This window comes from Acomys russatus, chromosome 27 (assembly GCF_903995435.1).
Source record: "Acomys russatus chromosome 27, mAcoRus1.1, whole genome shotgun sequence".
NCBI classification, from domain to species: domain Eukaryota; kingdom Metazoa; phylum Chordata; class Mammalia; order Rodentia; family Muridae; genus Acomys; species Acomys russatus.
Window position 1 is genome coordinate 54,185,788 of NC_067163.1, and position 25,847 is coordinate 54,211,634.

At 39.3% G+C, this 25,847-nt stretch overlaps 1 protein-coding gene across 1 annotated transcript in view; it reads right to left on the reverse strand.

Moving 5' to 3' along the window:
- Positions 1–1,777: 1,777 nt before the first annotated feature.
- The window catches only part of LOC127210139 (PH and SEC7 domain-containing protein 3-like), an 82,084-nt gene continuing 58,014 nt past the window's right edge, over positions 1,778–25,847 (reverse strand). Inside the window, exons 4-6 of the mRNA XM_051169814.1 lie at positions 22,881–22,993; positions 20,747–20,805; positions 1,778–1,924 (exon numbers count right to left, since the gene is read on the reverse strand). Coding sequence (XP_051025771.1) covers positions 1,778–1,924; positions 20,747–20,805; positions 22,881–22,993 — 319 coding nt within the window. The remainder of the gene's footprint in view (positions 1,925–20,746; positions 20,806–22,880; positions 22,994–25,847) is intronic.

A 25,847-nucleotide genomic window follows, 5' to 3' on the forward strand; every position in this document is an offset into this window, starting at 1 on the left:
AAGTAAAAAACAAACACCGAGTAAGATTGCTGCCCTCCGGTTTATAGCTATGATTACAGTTGCAGGACTTCACAAATCATCAGGGCAACTCTTGTCAGAGTAAATAAAGGACAGTGCGTTTAGTCGAGGTGGACAGTACCCACTGCACCGTCCATTATCTACGCTTGGATCTCGACAGCTCCATCAAACAGTATAATCTACCCAACAATGGCTTACTATTAAGGTATAAAAGCTTCGGTGTATTTTCCTGTCAATTTCCCTTTCTCATGTAGTTTATAAGAACACAGGTCCTCTCTTGGAAAGACTCCATCACTTCCCTCACTAATATGAGCACACACAAAGGAAGGAGGAAGGAAGGAAGGAAGGAAGGGAAGGAAGGAAGGAAAACACAACAAAAGACTTGCTAACACTGTAGCTTCAAGAGCGTGTGCGCCACATACTCAGCATGTCACAGTTCTGTACCCTTTATTTCCTACTCTCACTTGAAATTGTACTTTCAGAAATGGCGGCATCTACTCAGTAAGAAGCAACTTTAAAAATAAAAATCTTGTTGGACTTCTTTAGGTTGGTGATATAGGGGAATCTCACAGGACCATCTCCATAGAAGAAGAACTACAGGTAACTAAAGAATGCCTGTGAGTGGGAGAAATAGGCTTCCTCAGGAAGCCTGCAATTGGTTATCCAGTAACACATGGTCAGCCCTAAAACATCGGGATCACATACATACAAGTAACGGTAAATGGATGGAGCAGGTTGCATTCACATAGCAGTAACTAAAGAAAGAAAGACCCTGGTTTCCAGGGAGAGCAAGGGGTGGAAATACATAGAAGGGACTGGACGGAAGCGGGAAGGAATGTAATTATATTTTAATTTTAAAATTCTTATTCTGTAGTCAATCAAAGCTACTTTTCTTCCTGTATTTTTCACCACGGCACTTTTACAACCGGTTGCATTAAAATCACTAGAGTCCGATAGTACTATACTTAATACCTTCTTTAATTTTTCCCAAATGTGGCCGAAGCCTCCTCTTTCCTTATGCGTTACACAGGAGTGGGGATGTGGCATGGCAGGCAGCACCATAAAAACAGACTAAAAGTCACATGTACTAAAAGACGCCTCTCTGCACAAGCACATTTCCATCTCACAGCATGATTCAAATGTGCTACTGTTCTTAGGCAATTCTTCCAGCATGACATTGACAAAGAAAGCTATGTGTACCAGGATTGAATAGAGACCTGTAAAAAAGTCACATTCTCAATACACACATCTTATATCCTACTTCTGAAATATTTATAATCCGTAGCAATTATTATTTCATATCAAATACACCTTGTCTATAATGCTGTAAAATCTATGAATGTCAAAATTGATTTCATCTCCTTGAAAATAATCTGATGAAAACATGATGAATGTCACCAATGATAAAGCCAACTACCAACAGTTCACTCACTGCCCAATCGCTTGGGATTTAATCAGTTCCCAGAGGCCAAAGACTGTCCCTGTGACTGACAACACTGTCCAACGTGCTCCAGAAGTCTACAAATGCTTGTTTCTAAAATAACGATACACCTGCGACACAAAAAAAAAACCACTCACTAATTAACTACTGTTATCACCACCTAGTCCATAACTCCTTATTTTCTCCACATTACTTAACTATGATACAGATTGTTAGAGATCACTGACTTTGTAATCTGAAGCACCGAAACCAAAGCGCAACAGCAATATCACAAAAAAAAAAAAAAAAAAGGCAAAAGCATAAACACTTAAGCAATCATTAGCCTAAACTAGCAGCAGATACACACAGAAGTCTTGCCAACAGTCCCAGGCTTACCTTCAGAAGATCCTTGGAGAAATCCACACTTTCATTTACTCCCTGGAGATTCGTAATGAACTCTTGACAGGTCATCTTCTTTCCAATATTCTAAAGTGAAAAAAAATATATCATAGTGACATTGTAGAATTAAGATTAATTCTTTAAAACATGCTTAAGCGGAGTTAGCAACTGATCTAGTTTTGAACACATGCTTGTGTGTGTCAGACACAATAAAATTTTAACATAAGATAGATATATGGCTTATTATGCTTTTAAAATTATCATACTTTATAAATCACAAAGTTATGTTAAACCTTTATTTTAACCCATACAAAAATATACAGGTGATATAATATGTAGCTTAAAGCTAAACCATGGATTAAAAAGCCATTTCTGAGCTAACTTAATATTTGTATTTCCTTACATTTTGAAAAGCACACTGAAGGGTCTCAGATTTATTCTCTTTGAAGCTAACAGGTTATCTAGTCTACCAGCAGAGAAAATGACTCCCAAGTAAGACAAACAAGAACTCATGCTTACAATAATAGGAAGAGGCAGAATGTTAACACTATTAAAACCAGCTGTCCGAACTGCAGTTCACACCAGCTGCATTTGTACATGTGATGGGCAGCTTTTTACAGTGAACTTCTATGCCTCAGGAAAGGGGATTTTTGATAATGCAGAGCAGAATATCTACCCCTTCCATCTGAAGAGAGACATCACCTCCATCTTCCAATAAGCAATAAGCAAACCTCCAAAGTCACTTTATCTCTCAAAGCTGCTCACTTGAGAAAGAAGTCTTGAAAAGACACAGAAGAACCAAAAGTGCTTTGCCACATGCAGGGGAGCGAGCGACGCAGACCCTAGAGAGGTGGCCACAGGGGTAAAGCATCTCTGGCAATACGCAGCGCAAGTGAACAAAAGGTGCAGTAACGTCCATATGTCTGTACACAACAGTTTTACAAGTGATGATCTGCTTTTCAAAGCTATTTTATTGGTCCATACATAAATGGCAGAGGTGTGATTTGAGCCATACTGGTCAAAAATGACTCAAGCCACATGCTCGCAAAGTATTTCACTGACAGCTCTACAGCAGCGCATTTACAGAACCCCAGCTTCCAGAACACACCCTTTTTTCTTCAGAGTAATTGACTTGCACCCCATGTTCTACTCTTAAGATTCATCCCACTTAGGCTATCTAAATATTTAGAGTGAAAGTGCTAAAATCGTTTTGTCAAAACTCTTGCCTCTTTCATCAGCAAGTAGGCACAAATTTCAAATGAGAGACTGGATGAATAGATTGACACTAAGAACAAGCCTTGCCAATCAACTTATTCAGTAGTTATTTCCAATGAATTAAGTTTGCATTTCTGAAGTTTAGATGATTTTTTACTTAAAGCACAGAGAGGAAATGTAATGTTAAAATATGTTTTGCAATGGTGTACTGAAAGTGACAAAAAAATCAATTTTCATAATCCTTCCTTAGGTCAACCAAGGTATCTCAAGGTATCATTTCAATATGACTTGTCAAGGCTTTCTTATGTTCCAAGAACACAAGTCTTTTAACAAAAATTTTTGAAGACTAAATTTAATCACTAGTCACACAAAAATATTTTAACATGTCTAAGAAATTCAAATTCTTTTTCTGAATTTGAACATTTGACTTCTTTTAAAGTGTTAGTAATTATTGCTTAGGGTAAATCAATTGTAGTCATTATTGCAAATAATTATGACCAAGAAAAACAGTTGTCTCATCATAAAATCATAACATGAGTAAACTTTTACCAAAAAGCAGACTAAAGCATAAGTTCAAGGAGAAATAAATGAAATCAAACAGTGATTCATTGGTGGACTTGAGCAAAGGAAGGTGGGAAACTTCTGGAAAGGATTCACCACTAAGATAACTGATGATATTTTTAATAAAATCTCTAAGTGAACATGAGTTGGAGGAAGTTGGAACACACTGAGAGGTTTAAGATTTCCAAGCAGTGCTGGGAATAGCAACAAAAGTAGAATTAGAAATAGAGCCCAGAAGACAGGACGGACTTTGTTATAATCAGGACAAAACCATGCAAACAAGAGTTGGTCTTATTTATGTGTCAAAACCAATATGTATCCTGAAGATGAAGTCCACTGCTGGTGAAGATGATGCACCATTACTGACATTGACAACAAAAATCTAGACTAGAGTATCATAGACAGTCAATGACAGGGCATTCCACATTCATCTCATTGATGCGTTAAAAGACTCTTGAAAAGAAGAAACTTCTGGAAGGAAAGAGTTTCTTTTATTTATGCTTCTAGTTTATAACCCACGGCTGTGGGAAGTCTGTGCAAAACCTCATGGTAGGAACCTGACTCAGAAACTGCAGAGGAACACTGCTTACAGGCTTACTACTTCACTAGCTTTCTTATATTGCTCAGGGTCTCCTGGCTAAATGGTACATACAGTTCCACAGTGGGGTGGCCTTCCTGTACCAAAAGACAATCCCACACAGACACAGACACAAGCCAATTTTTTCTAGGCAAATTGCTCAACTGAGGTTTTCCACTCTGGGACTCTTGGCTGTGTCACCTTGATAAAGCCAACACACAGGAGTTGAAAAAATTGACTCTGGTTCTGAAGAACATTCTACTATTGCACACTGCAGATAAATCTCTCATGAGCCAACCAACAAGTCAAACTTTACTGTCATCTAACTGCAAGAAACTGCTAGAGCCACCCCAACTTACAGCAAGCAACAAAAAGGCAAGGCCCAGCCCCAGCAAGATTGTGTCTCATCAAATGTTCAGGTGAGTATGAACATTTTTAGCAATCACATTTTTTTGTTGTTTTGTTTGGTTTTTTTCAAGATAGGGTTTCTTGGTGTAGCCCTGGCTGTCCTGAAACTTACTCTGTAGACCACGCTGGCCTTGAATTCAGAGATCTGCCTGCCTCTTCCCGTTGAGTGCTGGGATTACAGGCATCACCTAGCTGCCATTGAGTATTTTTAATTAAAGAACATATACTGGTTGGGAACATTTGGCTACTGCAAACTTAATGTTCTGCTGTATAATATAAGCATAACTCTTAAGGTTGAGAAATCAAAAATGGGTGAATCATATTAGTTTTTAACTCAATTCATGATGGCCTGGAACCAAAGAATGCCTCTGAGGGATGCCTGGGGGTGTAATAACCTTTTGATATGTTATTGAGTTGATGTGTTTTGACTTTTTTAAACACAGACTATTCATAAAGGATATTAATATTCTTGTCATACTTTGTTTCGATACCAGTTAATAATGTTCTCGCAGAAGGATATGAAAACTGCCCTTTTCACATTTCTTTACATCTGTGATGTACTTCATAACTGCAGCATATGATGAGCTCTTCACTGGATAAAGAGGTCTTTGATTACTAACTTTACTTGCTAAAGGTCTATACTCACAGTTTATGCTTCTTCCTGAGTTCCGGTAGATTTTTTTTTTTCACCTACACTACCTTATCTGTTGACATACAACTATTGGCTACTTAGGCCCATCAATAATAACACCCTCTCTTTCATACTGCATTTTGTAATTAGTCTTCTCCTTTTTTATGGTTTGAAAATGTCACGGATATGGGACTGGAGAAATGGCTCAGCAATAAAGGGCACCGACTACTCTTGCACAGAACCTTGATTCAATACTCAGCACCCACACGGCGGCTCACAACTCTCTACAACTCCACTTTCAGGGGATCCCACCCCTTTACACAGACACACATGCACGCAAAACACCAATGCACGTTAAATAACAATAAATCATTATTTTTAAAAAAAATGAAAGAAATCACTGATATTATAGAAAGTAAGCCTATGACCCATGAGTGCACTAATTTTCATTGTTGTTCTATTCTGTATTTGTGCCATATGTTATTTTTCCTGTAGTTTCGCTGGTTTGCATGTGTTATTTGTTTCTATGTGGGTTAGATGATTGATGTGCACTCATTCTTTCTTGCTGAATGGCCTTTACGAGTTTGCCATATAGCACTTCTACAGTTATATCCTAAGAGAGGCTTACCTAAAATTACTTCTCTATTTCCTTTGGGAAATTTCTTCTTTGACCCATTATTTATTTAACTTCTACAAATTTCCTTCAGTCCCTTATTTCATTCCATTTTATAGAGAATATACTTTGTATAGTTTCAATCTTTTTGCACTTATTTCCCTTTTTTGCCCTGTGTTTTATAAAATTCAAGAACACGCTAGCATTTGCTTCTTGTTTTAGAGGATAGACATAAATATAGATACACTCTGGGAAGAAATATATAGGACATGTCTTAAAGGCTATCAAGCACAGAGGCCTCTGTTCTTTGTAGGGCTTAGACATTCACCTACTTGGCACATGTCTGTCTTTACCAGTTTTTCTCCCCTCTCCTTCTGTCTTTGTCTTTGACTGTGTGTATCTGTCTGACTCCCTCTCTTCTTCTTCTTCTTCTTCTTCTTCTTCTTCTTCTTCTTCTTCTTCTACTTCTTCTACTTCTTCTACTTCTTCTTTTCTCTCTCTCTCTCTCTCTCTCTCTCTCTCTCTCTCTCTCTCTCTCTCTCTCTCTCTTCCCATCTGACTCTTGTGTGTGTGTGTGTGTGTGTGTGTGTGTGTGTGTGTGTGTGTGTAGCAGAGCAAAAACAGATTCATTAAGGAAACGTGGGAAAGAACTTCCAAGAGTGAGAGAGGAGCTGGAAAGATGGCTCAGGGGTTAAAAGCACTGACTGCTCTTCCTAAAGGTCCTGAGATCAATTCCCAGCAACCACATGGTGGCTCACAACCATCTATAGTGTGATGTAATGCCCTCTTCTGGTATGAAGGTGAACATGCAGATAGAGCACTCACTCATATACATAAAATAAATAAATCTTTTTTTTTTTTAAGAGTGAGTTTGTGGGCTTCTAGAGCAGCTTTCTAACAGTCACGGCTGATTACTCACTGCCACTAGAGGCAACCCAACCTTCAACCCTATTCTTGCCTACAAGTGGGGTAGGTACATATGGAATGGAGGATGAAAACCCCAATCTTTTGATCAAAGGCCTGTTCCCTTGGCAACACCCCCACCTCCATTATGTGGCTACCAGTAAGCCACTAAGAGTTACCTCTGAACAAAAACCACCCAGAAAAATCTCAAGAAATCAAGAGCTCTCTGTCAGAATGTGCTCTTACAAAAAACAAACAAACAAACAAAACAAAACAAAACAAAACACACACACACACACACACACACAAAAGCAAATTTTAGGAGGTCTGTATTAGAAGCTAGCGGTTGTAGACCAAAAGAACAAAAAGCTTTCCTAGGTTTTTTCTCTAACGCTGTAGCTACAAATGTTCTATTCCATGTGCCAGAGGGGGGGGGGGGAATCAAATAGTGTTTGACTACATCATCCCAGATGCCTATATTGGTTCAAAATGTTACACCTTCTTAGTGGATTCTTTCATTGTGATAAAAAAATGTCCTACTCTGCGTCTAGGAAAGCAACTAACCTGCACTCCCGGCATACTCAGGTAATCAAGTTGATTCCTTCTCAAGTCTCTGATGGAGCTGAAGACCAGGTAGCTTAGTTTTACAATGAAGCTTAGTTATTTAGGGGTTAAGACGGTTTTTGATTTTGCGGGGGTTTTTGTTTTTTTGTTTTGTTTTGTTTTGTTTTTCGGCTTAAGATGTTTTTAGGTCTAGAGAGATGTTTTAAGTTGATTATGACAATATGGGATGGAGATTGATTTACTTTCAGAATTTTAGACGCACCAAGATAGGAAAGATGTCTTCTTCAACACTGTCAAATACAAATAGCCAAAACACTAAGAATGTAACATTTATATAATTCCTGATTGTGTCATTGTTATTCTTTCTATAGGTAGCTTATTGTATATATGTGAAATAATACAAATGTAAATGTAAAAAATGAATAATTTTTTTTAAAAAAGAACTATCTTGAAGTCTACTGTGCTGACACAGCAGATGTCTCAATTTCTTACTATTTGGAAAGAGGAAGGAAACTTACAGAATACTTTCTTGCTATGTGAGGGCCACACCATTTCTTTGTAAGACCTATATTAATGGCTGACGCTTTAAAATTTCAAAGTTTGGTAACCCTGTGGGTCCTTTATCTCCTTGTACTTACTGCCATTGATTTGTTTAGTAGCTTTTCCTGAACAAATGTCTGATAGTTAAGGAACTCTCCATCCACTCGTTAGCTGGCCACTGAGCTAAATAAGCAGATACTCAGAACCACATGAACCAAGAGTTTGGCAGTGGTTCTAGAACACATTTATTTTGAGTATGTGTTTAGTAGCATCTTTGGTATACTTTGAGCAATGACTCAACCATATCCACCATGGTAATAAAGACATCCATTGAATATACCTGTGGAATCTGAAATCGTAATTGGGAATGACCTGCACATACCTTCAAGTTCTTCGTCATCAGAATCAACTAAACTTCAATGGAAAAAGTATTTAAGGGAAACTGTATTAACTATGGTAATCAATCAAGAGAATATTTGAATCTTCAGAGAATTATAAGGGAAAATATGTGTAGATAGAGCATAAAGATTTGAGCATACTCAAGAAGTAGAAGACTACAGCCAATTCCCTGTAGATGTGGAGTGTTGGATAGGACTTGGATTATATAAAACAGAAATAGAGTGCAATCACACAGTGCACTGTGTGTCAATTTCTCTTACCAACAGAGAAAAAGCTAAGACATACGACTTTTTCTGTGTCAAAGGTGTCCAACTACCTCTTGAATACCCAACTGGTTGAAATTTGTTATCATTGTCCTTTGTTGTCTTTCTCTGGCTTACTGATAATTCTTCTAAAAAAGGTCTAGAGATAAAAAATAAAAGCTCAAGCCAGTCCATTTTAATTCTTACGGACATGTACATTACATATTCTCCCTTCTACAAACTTTCAAAAAATAATGAAGCATAAAGATGAAGTATCTTTTATCAAGAATCCTTCTGTATAATAAAGTCACATAAATTTAAAAATATCATTCAAGTAAATACTGGCCACTTTCTGAAGCTTTCTATATTACTGATTTTGTATCTTACCATACTGAGTGAGTTAGCCCAGAAGCAGAAAGAATCACATGGTATAAACTCACTTATAATTGGGCACTGGCCCAAAAGGCATGTCCCATGAAAACCTTCACTTACCATGAGGTTGGGACATCATGCCAGGACTCTTGGTAAGAGAAATATGGGGAAATAGAAGGATCCAGAGGATCTTAGAAACCTACAAGAAGAACATTGTAACAGGTGGATCAGGGCCCAGAAAGATCTGTTCAAACTGTTGCACTAGCCAAGGACAATGTCAGTAGTAAACATCAAACCCCTACTCTGATCTACCCAAGGGATAGGACTTTCTCCTCAGTAGTGTGGAGAGCGGGGAGTAACTCTGACATGAACTCACCTTCCCTTGGTGTGGAGCCCTGGTGGCACTCAAAGAAAGAATAAGCAGGCTACCAAGATGAGACTTGATAGCCTATGACCATAAAGTGGGGGAGGAGTTCCCCCTCGGTCATAGATAGACCTAGGGCAGGGGAATAGGGTGAAAGTGGGAGGGAGTGAGGGAGGGAGGAATGAGAGGATACAAGTGATAGGATAACAATTTAGTTGGAGTCTGAATAAATTAACTAAATAAAAAATTTTTTTAAAAAAAGAAAGTGATTGCTGGAGAGAGAAGAAGATACAAGTGAAGAGATACCAGTCAGGAGGTAATGTGAATAAGTTCAAATAAATAAAAACATTTTAATTGATGTAGCAATGATGTATAACATTACATATGTATTTCTATTATTTGAATAATTATTAAAACACTAGTTTTAAGCAAAAGAAAGAGTCCTTGTATGACAAATATGCTCACAAATTATGACACTCTATTCCTTCTCTTCCCAAGTTGACTTACTACTCTGGATAAGGGTTGGGCCTCTTTGAAACAAGGGCTGGTCAACAACCTGACTTCCATTTCAAGAGGTCAGTAAAGAGCGAAAACTTGAGAAGGCCTGCCAAATCATTTAGCCTTAGAGATGGCTCTCTTCTCAAATCTGCAATGCCAAAGCAGATGACTTCCCTTGGAGACAAGGAAGACTGTAATCCAAATCTAGAAAGTGGAAGCATGCAAAAGGAAATACCACAAAAAAAATCAAAACTTTGTTTGAAATCCTCAAATGTTATACAGGTCAAAATCTGAAATGTTTAAATGGTCGAGGTGCTATCTTTAAGAAAAAGAGTATTAATGAAAAATATCAAGGATTTTCACTTAAACATTCACTGAGTCAACAGATTATCAGCTACACTGATTATATTGCTATCTTAAAATATATTTCTTTTTTTAAAAAGATGTGCATGTGGGTGTATGAGAAAGAGAGGGGGCGGATTTTATGGGTGTGCAGGTTATCAGCGGAGACCAGAAGAAGGTCGCCTGGAGTGAGAGTGTCTTAGGGTTTCCACTGCTGTGATGATCCGCCTGCTTTCTTACAGACCTCAGGACCCAGGGATGGTACCACCCACAATGGGCTGGAGGAGCCTCCCCTAACAATACCTAAGTAAGAAAATGCCCTACAGGCTTCCCTACAGCCTGATCTTATGGAGGCATTTTCATAATCGAGGTTCCTTCCTCTCAGATTACTTTAGCCTGTGTCAAGTTGACATCAAACTGTCCAGCAAATGGAGTTATGAGGGGTTGTGAGCTGCCCAATGTGGATGCTGGGAACTGACCTCAGGTCTTCTGGAAGAACAGGAGCACTTTTACCAGCCGAGCCTTTGCTCTAGCTGCTAAAATAGATCTTTTTTCATAGGAAAAAAAAAAAAAAAAAAAAAAAGACATGTTAAACTTCTTTTAGGGAAATTCTTTGGAAAGTTCTAAATAAATTAATTTAAATGTTTTACAACAGTCCTACTTCAAACTGTAAGAAGAATATTCGACATCTCACCTAATTACGTTGAGAGATGGGACATCCAAACTGTAGGTGGTTAAAAAGGAGGCATTTTAAAGTCTGTCTGTCTGTCTGTCTATCGATCATCTAGTGTGTGTGTGTGGGGGGGGGGGGGGAGAAACCCTTTTGTTTGGCATTAGATTTCCGGCTATAGAATTACATATGTTTGTGAGCTACCATATAAGTGCTGGGACTTTGACCTCAGGTTTTCTATAAGAACAAGTGTTCTTAACTACAGAGCTCTCTCCCCAGCCTTTAAATTAGTGTTAGATAAATTCTATAAATTTCTATAAATTAACAGATAGCTAATATTTCAGGCTTGGCCAACCATATATGTCCTCTATAAAAACAGTTCAACACTGTCATTCCTATATAAAGATCTTTAGAAGTAGGTGTGGATATGTTCCAATAAAACTTTACACACACGCGCACGCGTGCGCATGCATACTCTAGATGAATTTTTGCCTGTGGTTAATATTTTGCCCATCCACTGCATAAGATGAGTTAACATGTAAACACATGAAGCATCCTGACAGATTTTTATCTCAATTTCAGGTTTTCACTTGGTTATGGATTTCCCTCCACTCCACCAAAATAACCAGCTCCCAACCGTTGTACGATAATGAATGAACAACAGGAAATGGAGATCTGTTCACAAAGCTAGCCAAGCTATAATCAAAAACAAAAACGAACCTGAGCAAAAGGCATACTGCTCCTGATAAAGAAATGGAACCTTCTATAAAGTTTCAACTATAATCCAGTATGACCCTACCTATAGGGCACCACCAGTAGAGCCAAGATTCTCAATAAATTATCCACTACAAAATTCCAAGTTAGGGGTTGACTAGTTAAGCAGAATGATCATCAAATTAGTTTTAGTGCTGTTGAGAGCTGGAGCTGTGGGAAATGTGCTGTCGGAGAAACTAACAACTCTCGTTGTCTGGGTAAAGCCCAGCTTCATACCTCTTGGGATGTTAGAACACAGCCAGCATACCCTCCCACACAACAATTCCACCTCCTCCAACATGTTACAATAATGACGCAAAGTGTACTACTGATTTGGTAATTGTTTCAGCTAGCTAGGGCTGCTATGAAGCTCCGGGTTTGCCTTTGTTTTTGCCTGCCTCTCTGTCATGGAAGTGTAACTGTGTTATGCTGCCCTCAGGTGTCCAACTTCTTACATGCACCATTGGTGGGCAAAGCAGAATCCTTTGTAAACATCCAAAGCAGCTTAGACAACCCTGGCCAACAACTCAAAAGAGGTCTTCTCTTGTCTGGTACTAGGAGTTTGTTAGGAGGTCTTTGGCTCTTGAGGGAGCTTCATCAGCCCAGATGAGAAAAAAAATTCATTAAAATTATACATGTACATTTATATACTGAATTACGTGCATTATGCTGTTTTTAAAAGAGAAATAGTTAAAAGTCTGATGCCTTGTGCCTTTTTGGTCATCAGTATTTCTATTTTACCACTATTGCACATCCTCCTGTATTTACCTCGTTCTTCCTAGCCTAGAAGGTTCCTTCTTCCCATTCCTCCTGTCAGATCACCTGTTCCCTGCTATTCTCTACCCAGCTTCTCCTGTATTTACCGCCCTCCCTGTCTCTAAGGAGCCTTTCAGTCCTATTTTCACTATCGCATCACTAGGATAAAAGTAACATATTGTGTGTGTGTGTGTATATATATATATTAACAATTAATTTTAAAAGAGGCTATGGATTTGAAGGAGAGTAGGGAGGACTATGTTGGAAGATTAAAAAATATATATATATCATGAAGGGACAAAAGTAATTAAATTACAATCTCCCAAATAAAGAAAGAGAAGTTTTCAAGGCAGGAGTCTGCACTATGGAGTATCTTCTTTCAGGCACTACAATCAGAAACTTAAGAGGTTGATAGTCCAACCAGGAGGTGGTGGCATTCACCTCTCTTTAATCCAAGTATTCAAGAGGCAGAGCCATCTAATCTCTGAGTTCGGGGTCAGCCTCGTCTACAGAGTAAGATCCATTACAGCCAGGGCTACACAGAGAAACTGTCTCAAGACAATAAAAATAAATCCAACATTAAGGATTGCCAAAATCTTAGTGGGAGGTTTCTCCACATCTCCTGTAATATATTGCCACTGAATGTGGTAAAAGGACATTATGCACCATGTGAAAGAGTATTCTGTTCTGGGGTCCCGTTCCGGGTTTCAATAAGCTCAATTCTGTTTTGTTCTAATACTAAAGGCATTTACTGTTTCATTCATATTCTCTCACAAGTATTCACTAAAGAATTCTAGGATCTATGTAGCTTTTGATATATTGCAACAGATTTAAAGTGTGAAAGCAGATATGAAAATCTAGCTACCCTCTATTAGCCCAAATAGTAAAAGAAGCTACAGAAGTGTAAATGTTACTGTTTCCACTAGATTTTCTCTTATCATAAAGTATAATTCATGGTTATAAAAACTATGTTGTTCATTTAGTGGGCTTTAATGATCAAATAATGACTTTAAAGTTTCATTAGATTCAACCCATAATGCAGTATATATTAAAACACACCAAGAAACAAACAAAATACCTCTGTTTGGGTCTTCAAACATTGTACTGAAGTTGGAGAAATGGCCTAAGAGTAGATTCAACCAGTACATAATTAAAACACTATTGGTTTTTTTAATTCTGAAGAAATAAGACACATTGAACTCTGTCACAACACAAAGATTTAATTTTCCTTTTCACTTGGCTGTCACAAAAGGAAATGACTTAAACATGGTTAGTAGCGGTCCAGTGATCTGTCAATCGCTTTCTTCAGTCTTACCCTTTCAGTATCCATGGCAAGGGAGGGAGGGAGGGAGGGAGGACAAAACTGACTTAAAAGTGAATTTCACCTGCCTTTCTTATTATGAAAGTGTGAAAAACTCACAAAGAAAATAACGAATAAGTAATATATTAATTAGATCCTCTAAGGCCACTAAATGATCCCACTGACTCCATAGATTACTACTGTGACATATTTTATTCATGTAAACCTGTTCCCAAACAGGGCAGAATAAATAGAAATAAACTAAAGTGAAAAAGCAGATAGGAGAATGGAAAAGGTTTCATTTGCAGAGGTCACAGAAGTGAATGAAATTGACTAGTGCATAATTAAACTTTCACATACTTAAATAAGGATTCATTCCTATTAAAATTTACACAGTTGCCAATATGATAGTGAGTGGCACTATATTCTAAAGGTCATTTTAAAATTAAAAAAAAATTCAAACCATGACATTTTTCTGTAAAAATATTCCACAGCCAAAGGCTAGATACTCAGTCTGGGCCATATACACTCTTTCTGGTAAAAAGCAAATATTTTATAAACACAATAATGGTGAAAACAGCTCAGCTAGAATTCCTCATCACTTCTAGATCCAAGTCTAGTGTGCTTCTGTGGAATTTCAGTATTGGTAAGAAGGTCTACACAGTGAGAGCCTGGAGGAAGCCATTATGCCTGGGAACTCTAATCAAGAGGAAAAACATAGATTGCATCATAAGACATCAGTTCTCAACCTGTGGGTCGTGACCCCCACAGAAGTCTCTCAGCTGAGATTTACATTACAATTTATTGTGGAAGGACTGCTGGCTTTGTCCCAGGTGAAAGCAGTCATGGCGGGCTTTGGCCCAGGCTTTGCCCCCTTGGAAACACCAGGGATACCCCACTGAGACTGACAACGTGATAGACTTGAGAGGAGCCATCCAGGATCCTGAATTCAGGACTGGGAACTCTGACTGGGCTATTGTGTTTCTAATGGAACATCACTGGGAGAAGGGACCCCGGGAGATCCATCATTGTGCCCTTGAGAGAGAGGTAAGTGGAGAGGAGAGAAGGCTGCAGGTTCAGAGCTCACAAGGATGGGGAAAGGACCAGCATACAGGCCAGAGACACCTAGAGATCAGTCCGGTGGAACTATACCAGAAGGTTTATTCTTGTTTCCCTTTAACAGTAGAAAAACTACAGTTATGAAGTAGCAACAAAATACTTTTATACTTGGGGGTCACTACAACATGAGGTTATATTAAAGGGTCACAGCATTAGGAAGGTTGAAAACCACTGCCACAAAGGAAAAGAGATCTTATAGAAAGCAGATTATTCACAGCTAAAATCCTTTATTAGACTTATAACTCTTGATAGGCTCCATAGCAAGAGGACAGCAAGGATACAGGGCAGCACAGACAGGAAGATACAGGGAAGCTAGAAGGAAGGAAAGTAGGCAAAAGACTAGTTATGATACTAACTACAGATACAGATACAGAAATTCCCAAGGACATTAACTACAATATGGGGCGTCAACCTCTTGGAGGGCTGTAAAGCCTTTGCATGCTGGAGAGAAGAGAACCATTATTTTATGAAGTTTTCTCAGGCTCTGATAAGTGACACACAGGCATGCACATCCTTAATATTTATTTATTTATTATTATGTATACAGTGCTCTGTCTGCACGCACACCTGCAGGCCAGAAGAGGGCACCAGATTACAGTATAGATGGTTGTGAGCCACCATGTGATTGCTGGGATTTGAACTCACGACCTCTGGAAGAGCAATCAGTGCTCTTAACTTCTGAGCCATCTCTCCAGCCCCAGCATGCACATCCTTATAGGCAGCACTAATTGGAGTTGGTTATCAACAACAACAAAAAAGGGAAGACATGAGGTTGGGAAGTGGACATGTTGGGAGGATCCAGAAGTCGGAGGTAGGAAATTGGGTACAGATATGATGGTGTTACATTGTATACATATATGAATTTTCAAGATTAAAGGAAAAAAATCATAATAAAAGAAAGTAAAAAGTGTTGTCTTGGGTTTTTTTATTTTTTAAGTGTTATTGTAAAAAGCTGAGTGGCGGAGGTTAGAGGTGAAAGGCGGAGCTATACAGAGGGATGATGGAATCACACCACGCAACAGATCCACTTAAGTGGTTTAATAGGGAGATACAGGAACCGTCTCTGGGGACACATGGGGAGAGAGAGGGAGAGGGAGAGAGAGAGAGAGAGAGAGAAAGAAGTAGTGAAAGGTAGAGAGAGAAGCAGAGAGGTAGAGAGGTAGAGCAGCGTGGAAGGTATCTTTTACATGGCCCAGGACAGGGCCACGCCTCCACAGCAGGTAAGCAGTGACATCACAGGGAGTCAGACTGTAGCAGAATCCTAACAGTTACCTTAGCCGGTACAGTAAACAAACCAAGCACGTACCACCTACCATTTAAATTCCTACAAAGTCAATTCAAGAATTCATTTTACTGACGGCAAAAGAAACTCACTGCTGGGAAGGCACTCTCCCTATATTTTAAGATTAATATGTTACAAAAAATACACATAACTCTTTCTTTTTTCCCTACCAATATGTTATGTTTGTCAGGTTTTGCTCTGTGTTTTATGTTGGGGACGGTAGGCCATATGGCCATATGGCCTGGGCTCTTGTCAGAGCCTAGGTTTCTATCTTTCCAGCAGTCTGTCATTTACCAGAAACCAGCTGACCCTGTCGTGATTTGGCAGTTAGACTAAAGATAAGATTTAGATGGAGCCACCCCGTTGTAGTTCAGCAGTTAGATTAGATAAAGATAGCAAAATATCCGGTGTGGCAGAACATTGTGACCTGCTTGGAATTCCTCACATCTTGAGATAGCCTGCAGCTGGGTTGCCATAGCAATATGCTTCCCTGCCTCCTGCCTTATAAAACCTTCTACCTGAAAAATGAAATTTGAGAGCTTGATCTCCTTCTTAGTGTCTTGTGTTCTGTCCCTATACAGAATTCTCCTCCCGAGCTTTAATCGAACCCCTGCTGGCTGGGACACTTTTAATTTATATCTTAACCCCAAACACAACTAAGGTTATGCCTGATGTTAAACTCTGACCACAGGAAGGGCATTCAGTGTCCCTAGCACATAGGATCTGTATGGGAACCAGTGATGGCAGTAAGAGCTACCTCTCTTGCCACACCTGGTGACTGGCTCCTACCAATGTTGAAGAACAGTGAGCAACACTGGAAGAAGTTGCTGCTATAAATCCACACAACAATGTTAAATAGTAAGCTCCGTCACATCTGTAACAGTAACTTACTGGCCAGACACCAATCATGTTTGGGTTTGAACAGACATTGGGTTGCATATTTCTTGAGATTTCCCACCATGTGGATTTGTGGATTTGGTCAACAGTGTTCATATTAGCTCGTCTTCATTGCAACTGAGTTCTGTGCCTAAGTTCCTGTCCCCCACCATTATCACCAACACCATGAGATTACCAGTCCTATCTACTCTCCTGTCCCTGCCTCCTGTCTTCAGACCAGGCAATAATCTTGCTGAGTGACAGGGGAAGAAGGTAGGGAGGCCGAATCTTTACTATGCTTCAAATATAATAGAAGTTGTTAGTTTTAGCCAATAGAACCATCTTAAACTTAGTCCAGACAGAAATGATCAACTTTATTCTCATATGTCAAATCCTTACATTTATACTATCTCACAAAGTCCGAACAAAATGCCACCCCTAAGTCCATAGTCTAAGCAGCTCTACCATGCTTGGTACTTAGTACTGTAATTTAGAAGTTGATTTACATATACAGACATTTAATTCCATGTGCATCTTGTAGATAATGAAACATTAAAAAAAATAAGGGATTCCTGAGCAAGTCAACCTTGTTATCACAACTACAAGGTGTTTACTTAATCTACAAGAGTACTCAAAGTCAAGTATAAACAAGATGCCGGTTCCAAGATAATGATAAACCATTCCTTTATATTTTAAAGCAGGCAGTAAAGAGCAACAATGTGTTTTTCTGAAAAAAAGAAAATCACTATATACTTCATATTTTCCCTAACTTATTTAATGGGGCTTAACTCAGTGTGAACTTTTAAAACCTTGATGATGCTTTTCTACAACAGCTTCTCAGTTACCTGCTCACCATGTCTTCACTTAAGTCTGATTAATGCTAACCAGCCTAGTCACCAATGATAAAGGAGCATTGACTGGACACATTTCTCCCATTGCTAATGCCTGCCCAGCTGGTACAAAACTTCGAACACTATAGGAACACTATTGGCATTTGGTGAATGAGAGGATACATCAAAGACAGAAAAGCACTGGCATCATGTAATACGGAGTCACCCTACTAGAGGTTAATATATTAGTATTCATTCCATCACCGTATTAGTGAAAATAGCAGGATAAACAAAGGTCCACACCAATGCATTTGCAGAGCAACATTACTTAAAGGAGAGAGTCACAAAACAAAGCAGAAAAAAAAAAAAAATTAGCCCAAATCAGTTAATTTCCCGAGTTAGCCCTTCCCTGTAGAAGGCATGAGGACAAGCTGGATGTAGCACTTGTGAGAGGACCATGCTGCTGCTGCTGTTATGGCATGACGGTACAGAAGAGAAGGGAAATGGCCTATTAGTTTCCCCCAGCGGTTCATTCCAGTACCGGGTGATGGTGATGGCCTACGCAGTACAGCAGGAAGGGAAAGGGGAGAAGCGAACTCTAGAGAGAATTCCCTCATCTTCTGGGTGACTCAGCCTCAGAATGGCCATGCTAACCAATCACACACAGACCACAGTAGATCAGGCAAATTACAATGCAAGAGAATCGACAGCCAGAATTATAGACAGCACTTACCACCTAGAAGGAAAGATTATTTTTTTTTTTAAAGTTAATCCAGAGGGAAAGATAAGAAAAACACATTTTCACATGGTTAGTTCTTATGGTAACAACTGTACATTCCACAGGTTTATAATAGTATGCATTGTATAACAAAATGATTACACAAAAATTTAGACAACTTTAAGTATATAATACATACTTCTTTCTGCACACTCAGTGATGGCTGAGAAGTAATTATCACCAAAATACCATCCAGCTAACGATCCAGAGAGATTTACTGTAATTACAAGTTCCCTCGTTTGTATCAGTAACATGCTACTTTAGACAACTGCTAATTGTCAACATTCAGCACAACTAAAGGCAACATTAAAATATTCTTTCATCACAGGCATCAAAGGGAACGTAATGATTTGTTTGCTTACTTCTTTGTTGCCTCACCGTGCACCTCTATGTAGCACTGGATGGCCTCAATACTCTCAATTCTCCTACCGTAGCGTCCCAAAACTTCTGGGATTCCAAGAGTGTGCCACTGTGTCCAGTGCATGATGCTTTATTGAAACCCCTTCCTTCCTCAAGAGGTCTGGGCTGGGATTGCGACAGACGGCCCAGCCCTTGTGATTCTGCAGCTGTGGTTACTGGCACCAAGATGCCCACGGTACATCTGTATTCAACTGCAGCAGATTATCTGAGTAAAAATTGGACCTCGCATCCATACTAGCTGCTTTATTTCAAATTATAAGCAGTAAGATGCATACTTACTTCAAAGTATTATTAAAACATTATTAGCTTTTTAAAAAGCAAGGCATGATTTAATAGAAGTAAGTCTCCCAAATCTAACAATGTTTATAGTCTTTATTGGAAAACATCAACATTTTTCAACAAGAATGGAATATTAGTACATTTTCTACTATCAGCCATTTCTTAAAGATGATAAATACACAACTATTTTATGCTGATGGGACTTAAAAATATCCATTGTGAAGAGGATTCTTTATGCTGGGAATCGCTGGATTCGTCAATGTTACATGGGCACATCTGTACTCAAAACCATCCTTTTTGACCAAAAAGTTAAGTAATGAGAGTAAGGAGTGAAAGGGAAAGAGGGGCAGGAGGTACCTCCCATCATGGAATTCAGGGAACCATGTTGTAAATGCCCCTTTCATCTGGCCAGAGGAAGGGACTGGACAGTCCCTGGTCTCCCACTTATCAAGATGGAGACAAGCTGGAGTTAAACACCTCAAGGTTCTCTCTAGGGAACTGGAAACAACTTCATGTCTATGTAATGTGTTGCCACCTATTAGCCCAGGAGGCTCCATGAAAGTTCTAGACTCTCAGTGGCCACGACCTCCAGACATCTGCTACATGTCTCCCATGCACCAAATTACTATAAATTATCCTTTAAAATTGCAAAACGGAAGTTCTGAGAACTCCTAGATATGCCAAGATAGTGTTAACAGTGTGATCTATTACTCAAGATCCCCTTCCCTTGGCTGCTAAGGCACTCTTTCTCTACCCTAGTCTGCAGATGACAGCTGGGTCAACTTAAAAGGTCCCCCAGAGCTCCACAGTAGCTTCTTTAAAGAGGAGCTCTGTTTTATCAAGAGAACTGTGTGATCTTTTGGGAAAGAGGGAGAAACAGCTGTTTTATAATAGCTGTAAGTCAAGGACTGGTATATTCAATTAAAACAGAAACAACTCTTTCCTTCAAAATACATAAACCTAGAACTTTGTTCTAAGTAAATATAAAGCAGTTTATATTTACTTAAAATACTCTCTCCTTTTCTCAAATACGTGAACTTGATAACTAAAATGACAAAAAGTTCATTTCTGTTACAGATAATAGTTTGTAATCATAAATGTATAACCTACATCCTTTATTTTAAACATGTGATAAGGCAGTTTGTTTTTGTGATGGGCTTTATTTTGATATTTTAGCTAGTTAACAAAGCAGGTGAATTGAAGAATTCAGAAAAGACTGAATTGTTAAACCTATTAAAACTTAAGTGGCCAGAACAGTTCTAACTCATATTATCTTTCCAGCCTTATACACATACACTAGAATACCCAGCTAAAAGATGAAAAAACAAAACCTCCGTCTGCCATCTGGTGGGGAAAGATGACACAGAATACACACATTCAAACCGTACCAGGCACCTACAGAACACACTTTGTTTTTTGAATTACTCTTTGTAGAACAATTACTCTCATGTAGAATAAAAGGGATATTTCTTTCTTTTTCTTTTTGGAAAATGTGTTGTGTTGATCTACTTGCCATGGGAATGCTCTAGAGAGTAAGGCAAGGAGGGGAAGAGAAAAACAGGTATGACCACAGAAGCAAAGACAAGCTTTGCGACAACACCGTAAGCCTACACTTACATGGCCATGCAGATCTGTGTTGAGGAGCATCATAGCACAGGTGAGGCAATGGACGCCATCTGCAGAAACAGGAACTAGTGTTAATGTACATACAACGGCTCTAGAAAACAGTGTTGTCCTAGACACAACTGACTGGATGAGATAAACTGTAAAGACAGAGTTGAACTCTTCTATTGAGAAAGCAAACTGGTACCACCTTTCTGAAGGGCAATTTGGCATCGCATGTGCAAAGTCTCGAAGCAGTGTCCTTTAACACTGCAACTCTTGTGGGTCTTTGCACTATGGAAGCAAGTATCAACCAACATAACAATAACAGAGACACAACCATTGCTTACAATGGGAGAAAATACGACTCTCCAGAAACAAAAGTCTGTAATGTTGAGGGCATTAAGAATGTTATACAGGAACACAGAATAAAGTGGAAAGATACTTGATAATCAGGTAAATGAGAAACAGAATGTGTGCAGTATGAGTCCATTAAATGTAAATATTCCTAGGAGAATACGCAATAATAGAAAAATATGTCTGGACCATGAAGCATATTTCTTTTGATTTATATTTCCTCAATTTTCTGTATCATGTGGTATAAAAGTGAAAATAAATCATTTAATACTTAAAACATACAAATAAGAATAGACACACTTTGCAACATTCTTTAAAAGCCACATTTAGGTTGCATTACCCCCCAGAATGTTATAAATAAAGCAAAAAATGAAACACTAAAATAATCTGGGAGGATTAAAAATTAAATATTCGGGAAAATGTGGTCAAGTCTGAAATAAAATCTCATACTTAAATGGGATTGTCAGTTTCATCTTACTTTATGCAGTAAAATAAAACATATGCAGAGCCAAACATCTCATCTCCACGTATCAGTATTAGCTTTTCGCTTCACTGATTTTTAACACAAGTATAACAAATGATAATAGTAATTAATAAAGCGAAAAACCTTATATTTATGCCAAATGCATAGGAAAGACAGTTTGTTTTCAAAAGCAACTTCTTTAGTTTAGCGTCCTTAAGGGTGGCTTCCCTTATGTCACCTACATGCCTAACAGCATATTTACACAGTCCCATTTGCTTATCAAATATTCAAAATCAATTCCAGGAATCACTGTGAAAGTCAGCAGCCAGCCCTCCAACAGCCTGGTCAAGAGTGCACAGAGACAATTCCACGTGGCTCACTGCCTCCAAGCACGCTGATAGCTTCTTACACGTGCAGGTGTCATGAGAACACCCTCTTCCAACCTCCTGGGACCCCGTGGCATAAACGGTAAATGAATGGCCCATAGAGTAGCAGTTTACACACAAGAACCTGATACTGATGATCAAATGTAGAACTGACTAGATACAGCCTGAGGGAGTCGGGTGAGCAAGGAAGGGCCTTGGTCACTATAAGTCTCTATTCAGGGATAATTACTATTCGGTGTCTATTTTAGTAATGTATTCCAGAATTTTTTTTAAAAAGTATGCAAAATTTTCCATTCAAAAGTGAATATGTTTTCACTTAAGACTTTCAATTAGGCACTGGTATAGTACTTTAAATGGGAAAAAAAAGTCTCTCCTTTCAGGTAAACCAACAGTTAAATAGTATTTTACTCTGTAAAGAAAAAATAGTAGCACAAAGTCATTCTTCATTAAAGTCATAAGTGAAAGGCAACTATAAAAATTTTGGTCAATATTGCACAAAAAACATGGGAGATTCAGCAAAGTTCCATTAAGATGTATAAATAGGCAACCTAAATCAGTAAGCTGAGCACACGTGGATCTCAAGAAGTATGGTGACTAGGAATCCAAGTCAGAAAACCAATAAAGGAGAATAAACTCCTCTGCACAAAGCTGAATACATAAAGACAACATAAAGTATATTGCCATGCTATAAATTTTTAAAAGAAAAAAATAACTATGAAGGCAAAAATTTATGTTGTCATTAAATATCCCTTAAAAAGATAATGATATAAAAAACTAAAATGAAAGGTTAAGGATAGAAAACGAAACTATTGATTCCAATTTAGATTTAAATAAACTAGAAGGAGGCAAATTAAATATAACTTCTTATTTTTTACAATAAAATATAACTTTTATAATAAAAAAAATAACCACAGTCATAAAAAAATGCTTTCTGTTAGATTACCTTGTGAGGTGATAGTGTCTGGATTACAATAAAAATATCTATTGGAGAAATGTATTAATACTCGCTCGCGCTCCTGGGTTTCTCCCACAAGAGAAAATGCTTTAAAAAAATACCTGGGAAAGAATAATAAAGGAGAGAAATGTTTAAGAGGCTCATTACATTTTTTTATATTTAACAGTTAATTTAGAGAAATATAAGGGCTTAATTATACAAAAACATTCTATATTCATTTCTCCCAACTCCCAAAAAATATTCACTAGATGGTTACTCAATAAACAAATTGACGTTTCAATTCTATAAAATGTAGCAGGAGGGATGTCTCAGCAGGGGACAAGCTCCACAGCCTGAGAACCTGAGTGCAAATTTCATGCATAAAGTGGGATTTGGTAGCATGCACCTATACCCCCACAGGACCTACAGAGAGTTGAAAGCTGAAGACAGAAGAATTGCCCAGAAGTTCATGGGCCAGCTGACCCGGGGAACTCACTGTAGCCATAGAAACAAAAACAAAGGCCTGCCTCAAAATCAAACTGAAAGGCAAGAGCTGTCAAAGTTGTCCTCTCATACCCATGTTTGCTGTAGCACATTCACACCTTGTTCACCCAAGCACTTCACATATTACACACACACACACACACACACACACACACACACACACCAAACAGCAATAAAATAAAATAATTTCCATAAAATATGTCAGGGTAAGAACAAAAAGACAAGCATACTGAGAAAACCTGAGCAGCGCAGGTGATCTCGAATTATGACTGTCAAATAGTCTTAAGAGATCAGTCACATTTTTAAAAACCACTTACAATGCAATGTATAATCCTATAAGCTTTATGTTAAAATCTTAGTCACGTAATCTCCACGTGTCCACTACGAACATGTCAGGTGCACTGCTTCGTACACAGCAGGTTTGGGTTCACTTATTTTGCCTGTTTTCACGTCATCATTGACACATGGGGAGGAAATTGGAAAATAAAACCTCAAGTTGTTCTTTACATCAACCAATAGCTTATGTATAAAAAAATTATCAAGTGATCATAAAGCACATGTAGTAAACCTGATTTTTATGAAAATTCTGCCTTCCTTCTTACTAGAGATGTGCACTTCATTAGCCTACAGCACACTTACCACTCCTCCGTAACTTTTAAAATAAACACGTAACAGCACAAGGCAAAGTTAGAGCTTATTCCTTTACTCTCCAATGGTTTCATGAAATGACAGTAACAGCCTGCGAGCTCAAGTAACCACCCTCCCTCCCTTCACGTATTAGGCGCCTGCTGTTTGAGGTGCAAAGTCACAGGATCACAGTAAATAATCCGAGCCCTCTGAGGCTCACGTGTCCTACAAGTAGCTCCTGCGAGTAAATGCTCACTCTGTTTTATGGTTAGCAGCTCCAGTGTGAAAAGTATTGGTGTGCCTTATTTGACAAACTCAGATGAAAACAGATTATCACCATCTATTCCACGGATATCTCTTATAGATTACCCTGAGTTATTTTTATTCCATTTAAGAGTTAATAACAAACTATCACCTGAAAAGATTTTTGTATTCGCTATTTGAAGTGAATACTTACGGGGCAAAGACCTCTAATTTCATAGCCAGTAAACTATATTCTTTGTTACTCACAAAACTCCCAACGTCTTATTCAATAGAACTGAAAGCAGGGTAACGAGGGGAAATGTTACGGCACTATGTCTATATAGTGCAGTATTACTCAGCTTGAGAAAGGAAGGAAGTCCTGTGGTAAATTACAACATATATGAACCCTGCGGCCATCATACCTAACAAGTCCCCCTGCCCAAAAAGAAAAACCAACCAAACAAAAAACTTCAAATATTGTATGATGCCAGGTCTACTAAGTACTCAGCATAGCCAAAAGAGTGATGTCTAGAGAGACATAATTATCAGGGATAGCATTGTCGCTGCAAGATGAACAGAGTAGAAGAAATTAGAGACTGACATTTCTCCATCTCTGCACATGTATTTAATACCAGTGATGGTGCCCTCAAAATGGTTAAGATAAAAATTTAGTTGATTATTTTTTTACTGTAACAGGAAAATTAAAAGAAACTCCGCAAACGATCCTCGACCCCAGATTTGCTTTCAGGCCATACTCTAGTATGCCATGTGCGCTGCCTTTACTCCTGCACGCGCCGTGTATGCTGCCTTTACTCCTGCACGTGCCGTGTGCGCTGCCTTTACTCCTACACGCGCCGTGTGCGCTGCCTTTACTCCTGTACACGCTGTGGGCGCCGTGTGCGCTGCCTTTACTTCTACACGTGCCGTGTGCGCTGCCTTTACTCCTACACGCGCCGTGTGCGCTGCCTTTACTCCTGCACGCGCCGTGTGCGCTGCCTTTACTCCTGCACGCGCCGTGTGCGCTGCCTTTACTCCTGCACGCGCCGTGTGCGCTGCCTTTACTCCTGCACGCGCCGTGTGCGCTGCCTTTACTCCTGCACGCGCCGTGTGCGCTGCCTTTACTCCTACACGCGCCGTGTGCGCTGCCTTTACTCCTGCACGCGCCGTGTGCGCTGCCTTTACTCCTGCACGCGCCGTGTGCGCTGCCTTTACTCCTGCACGCGCCGTGTGCGCTGCCTTTACTCCTACACGCGCCGTGTGCGCTGCCTTTACTCCTGCACGCGCCGTGTGCGCTGCCTTTACTCCTGCACGCGCCGTGTGCGCTGCCTTTACCCCTGCACGCGCCGTGTGCGCTGCCTTTACTCCTGCACGCGCCGTGTGCGCTGCCTTTACTCCTGCACGCGCCGTGTGCGCTGCCTTTACTCCTGCACGCGCCGTGTGCGCTGCCTTTACTCCTACACGCGCCGTGTGCGCTGCCTTTACTCCTGCACGCGCCGTGTGCGCTGCCTTTACTCCTGCACGCGCCGTGTGCGCTGCCTTTACCCCTGCACGCGCCGTGTGCGCTGCCTTTACTCCTGCACGCGCAGCATCAGTTTGGGCTTC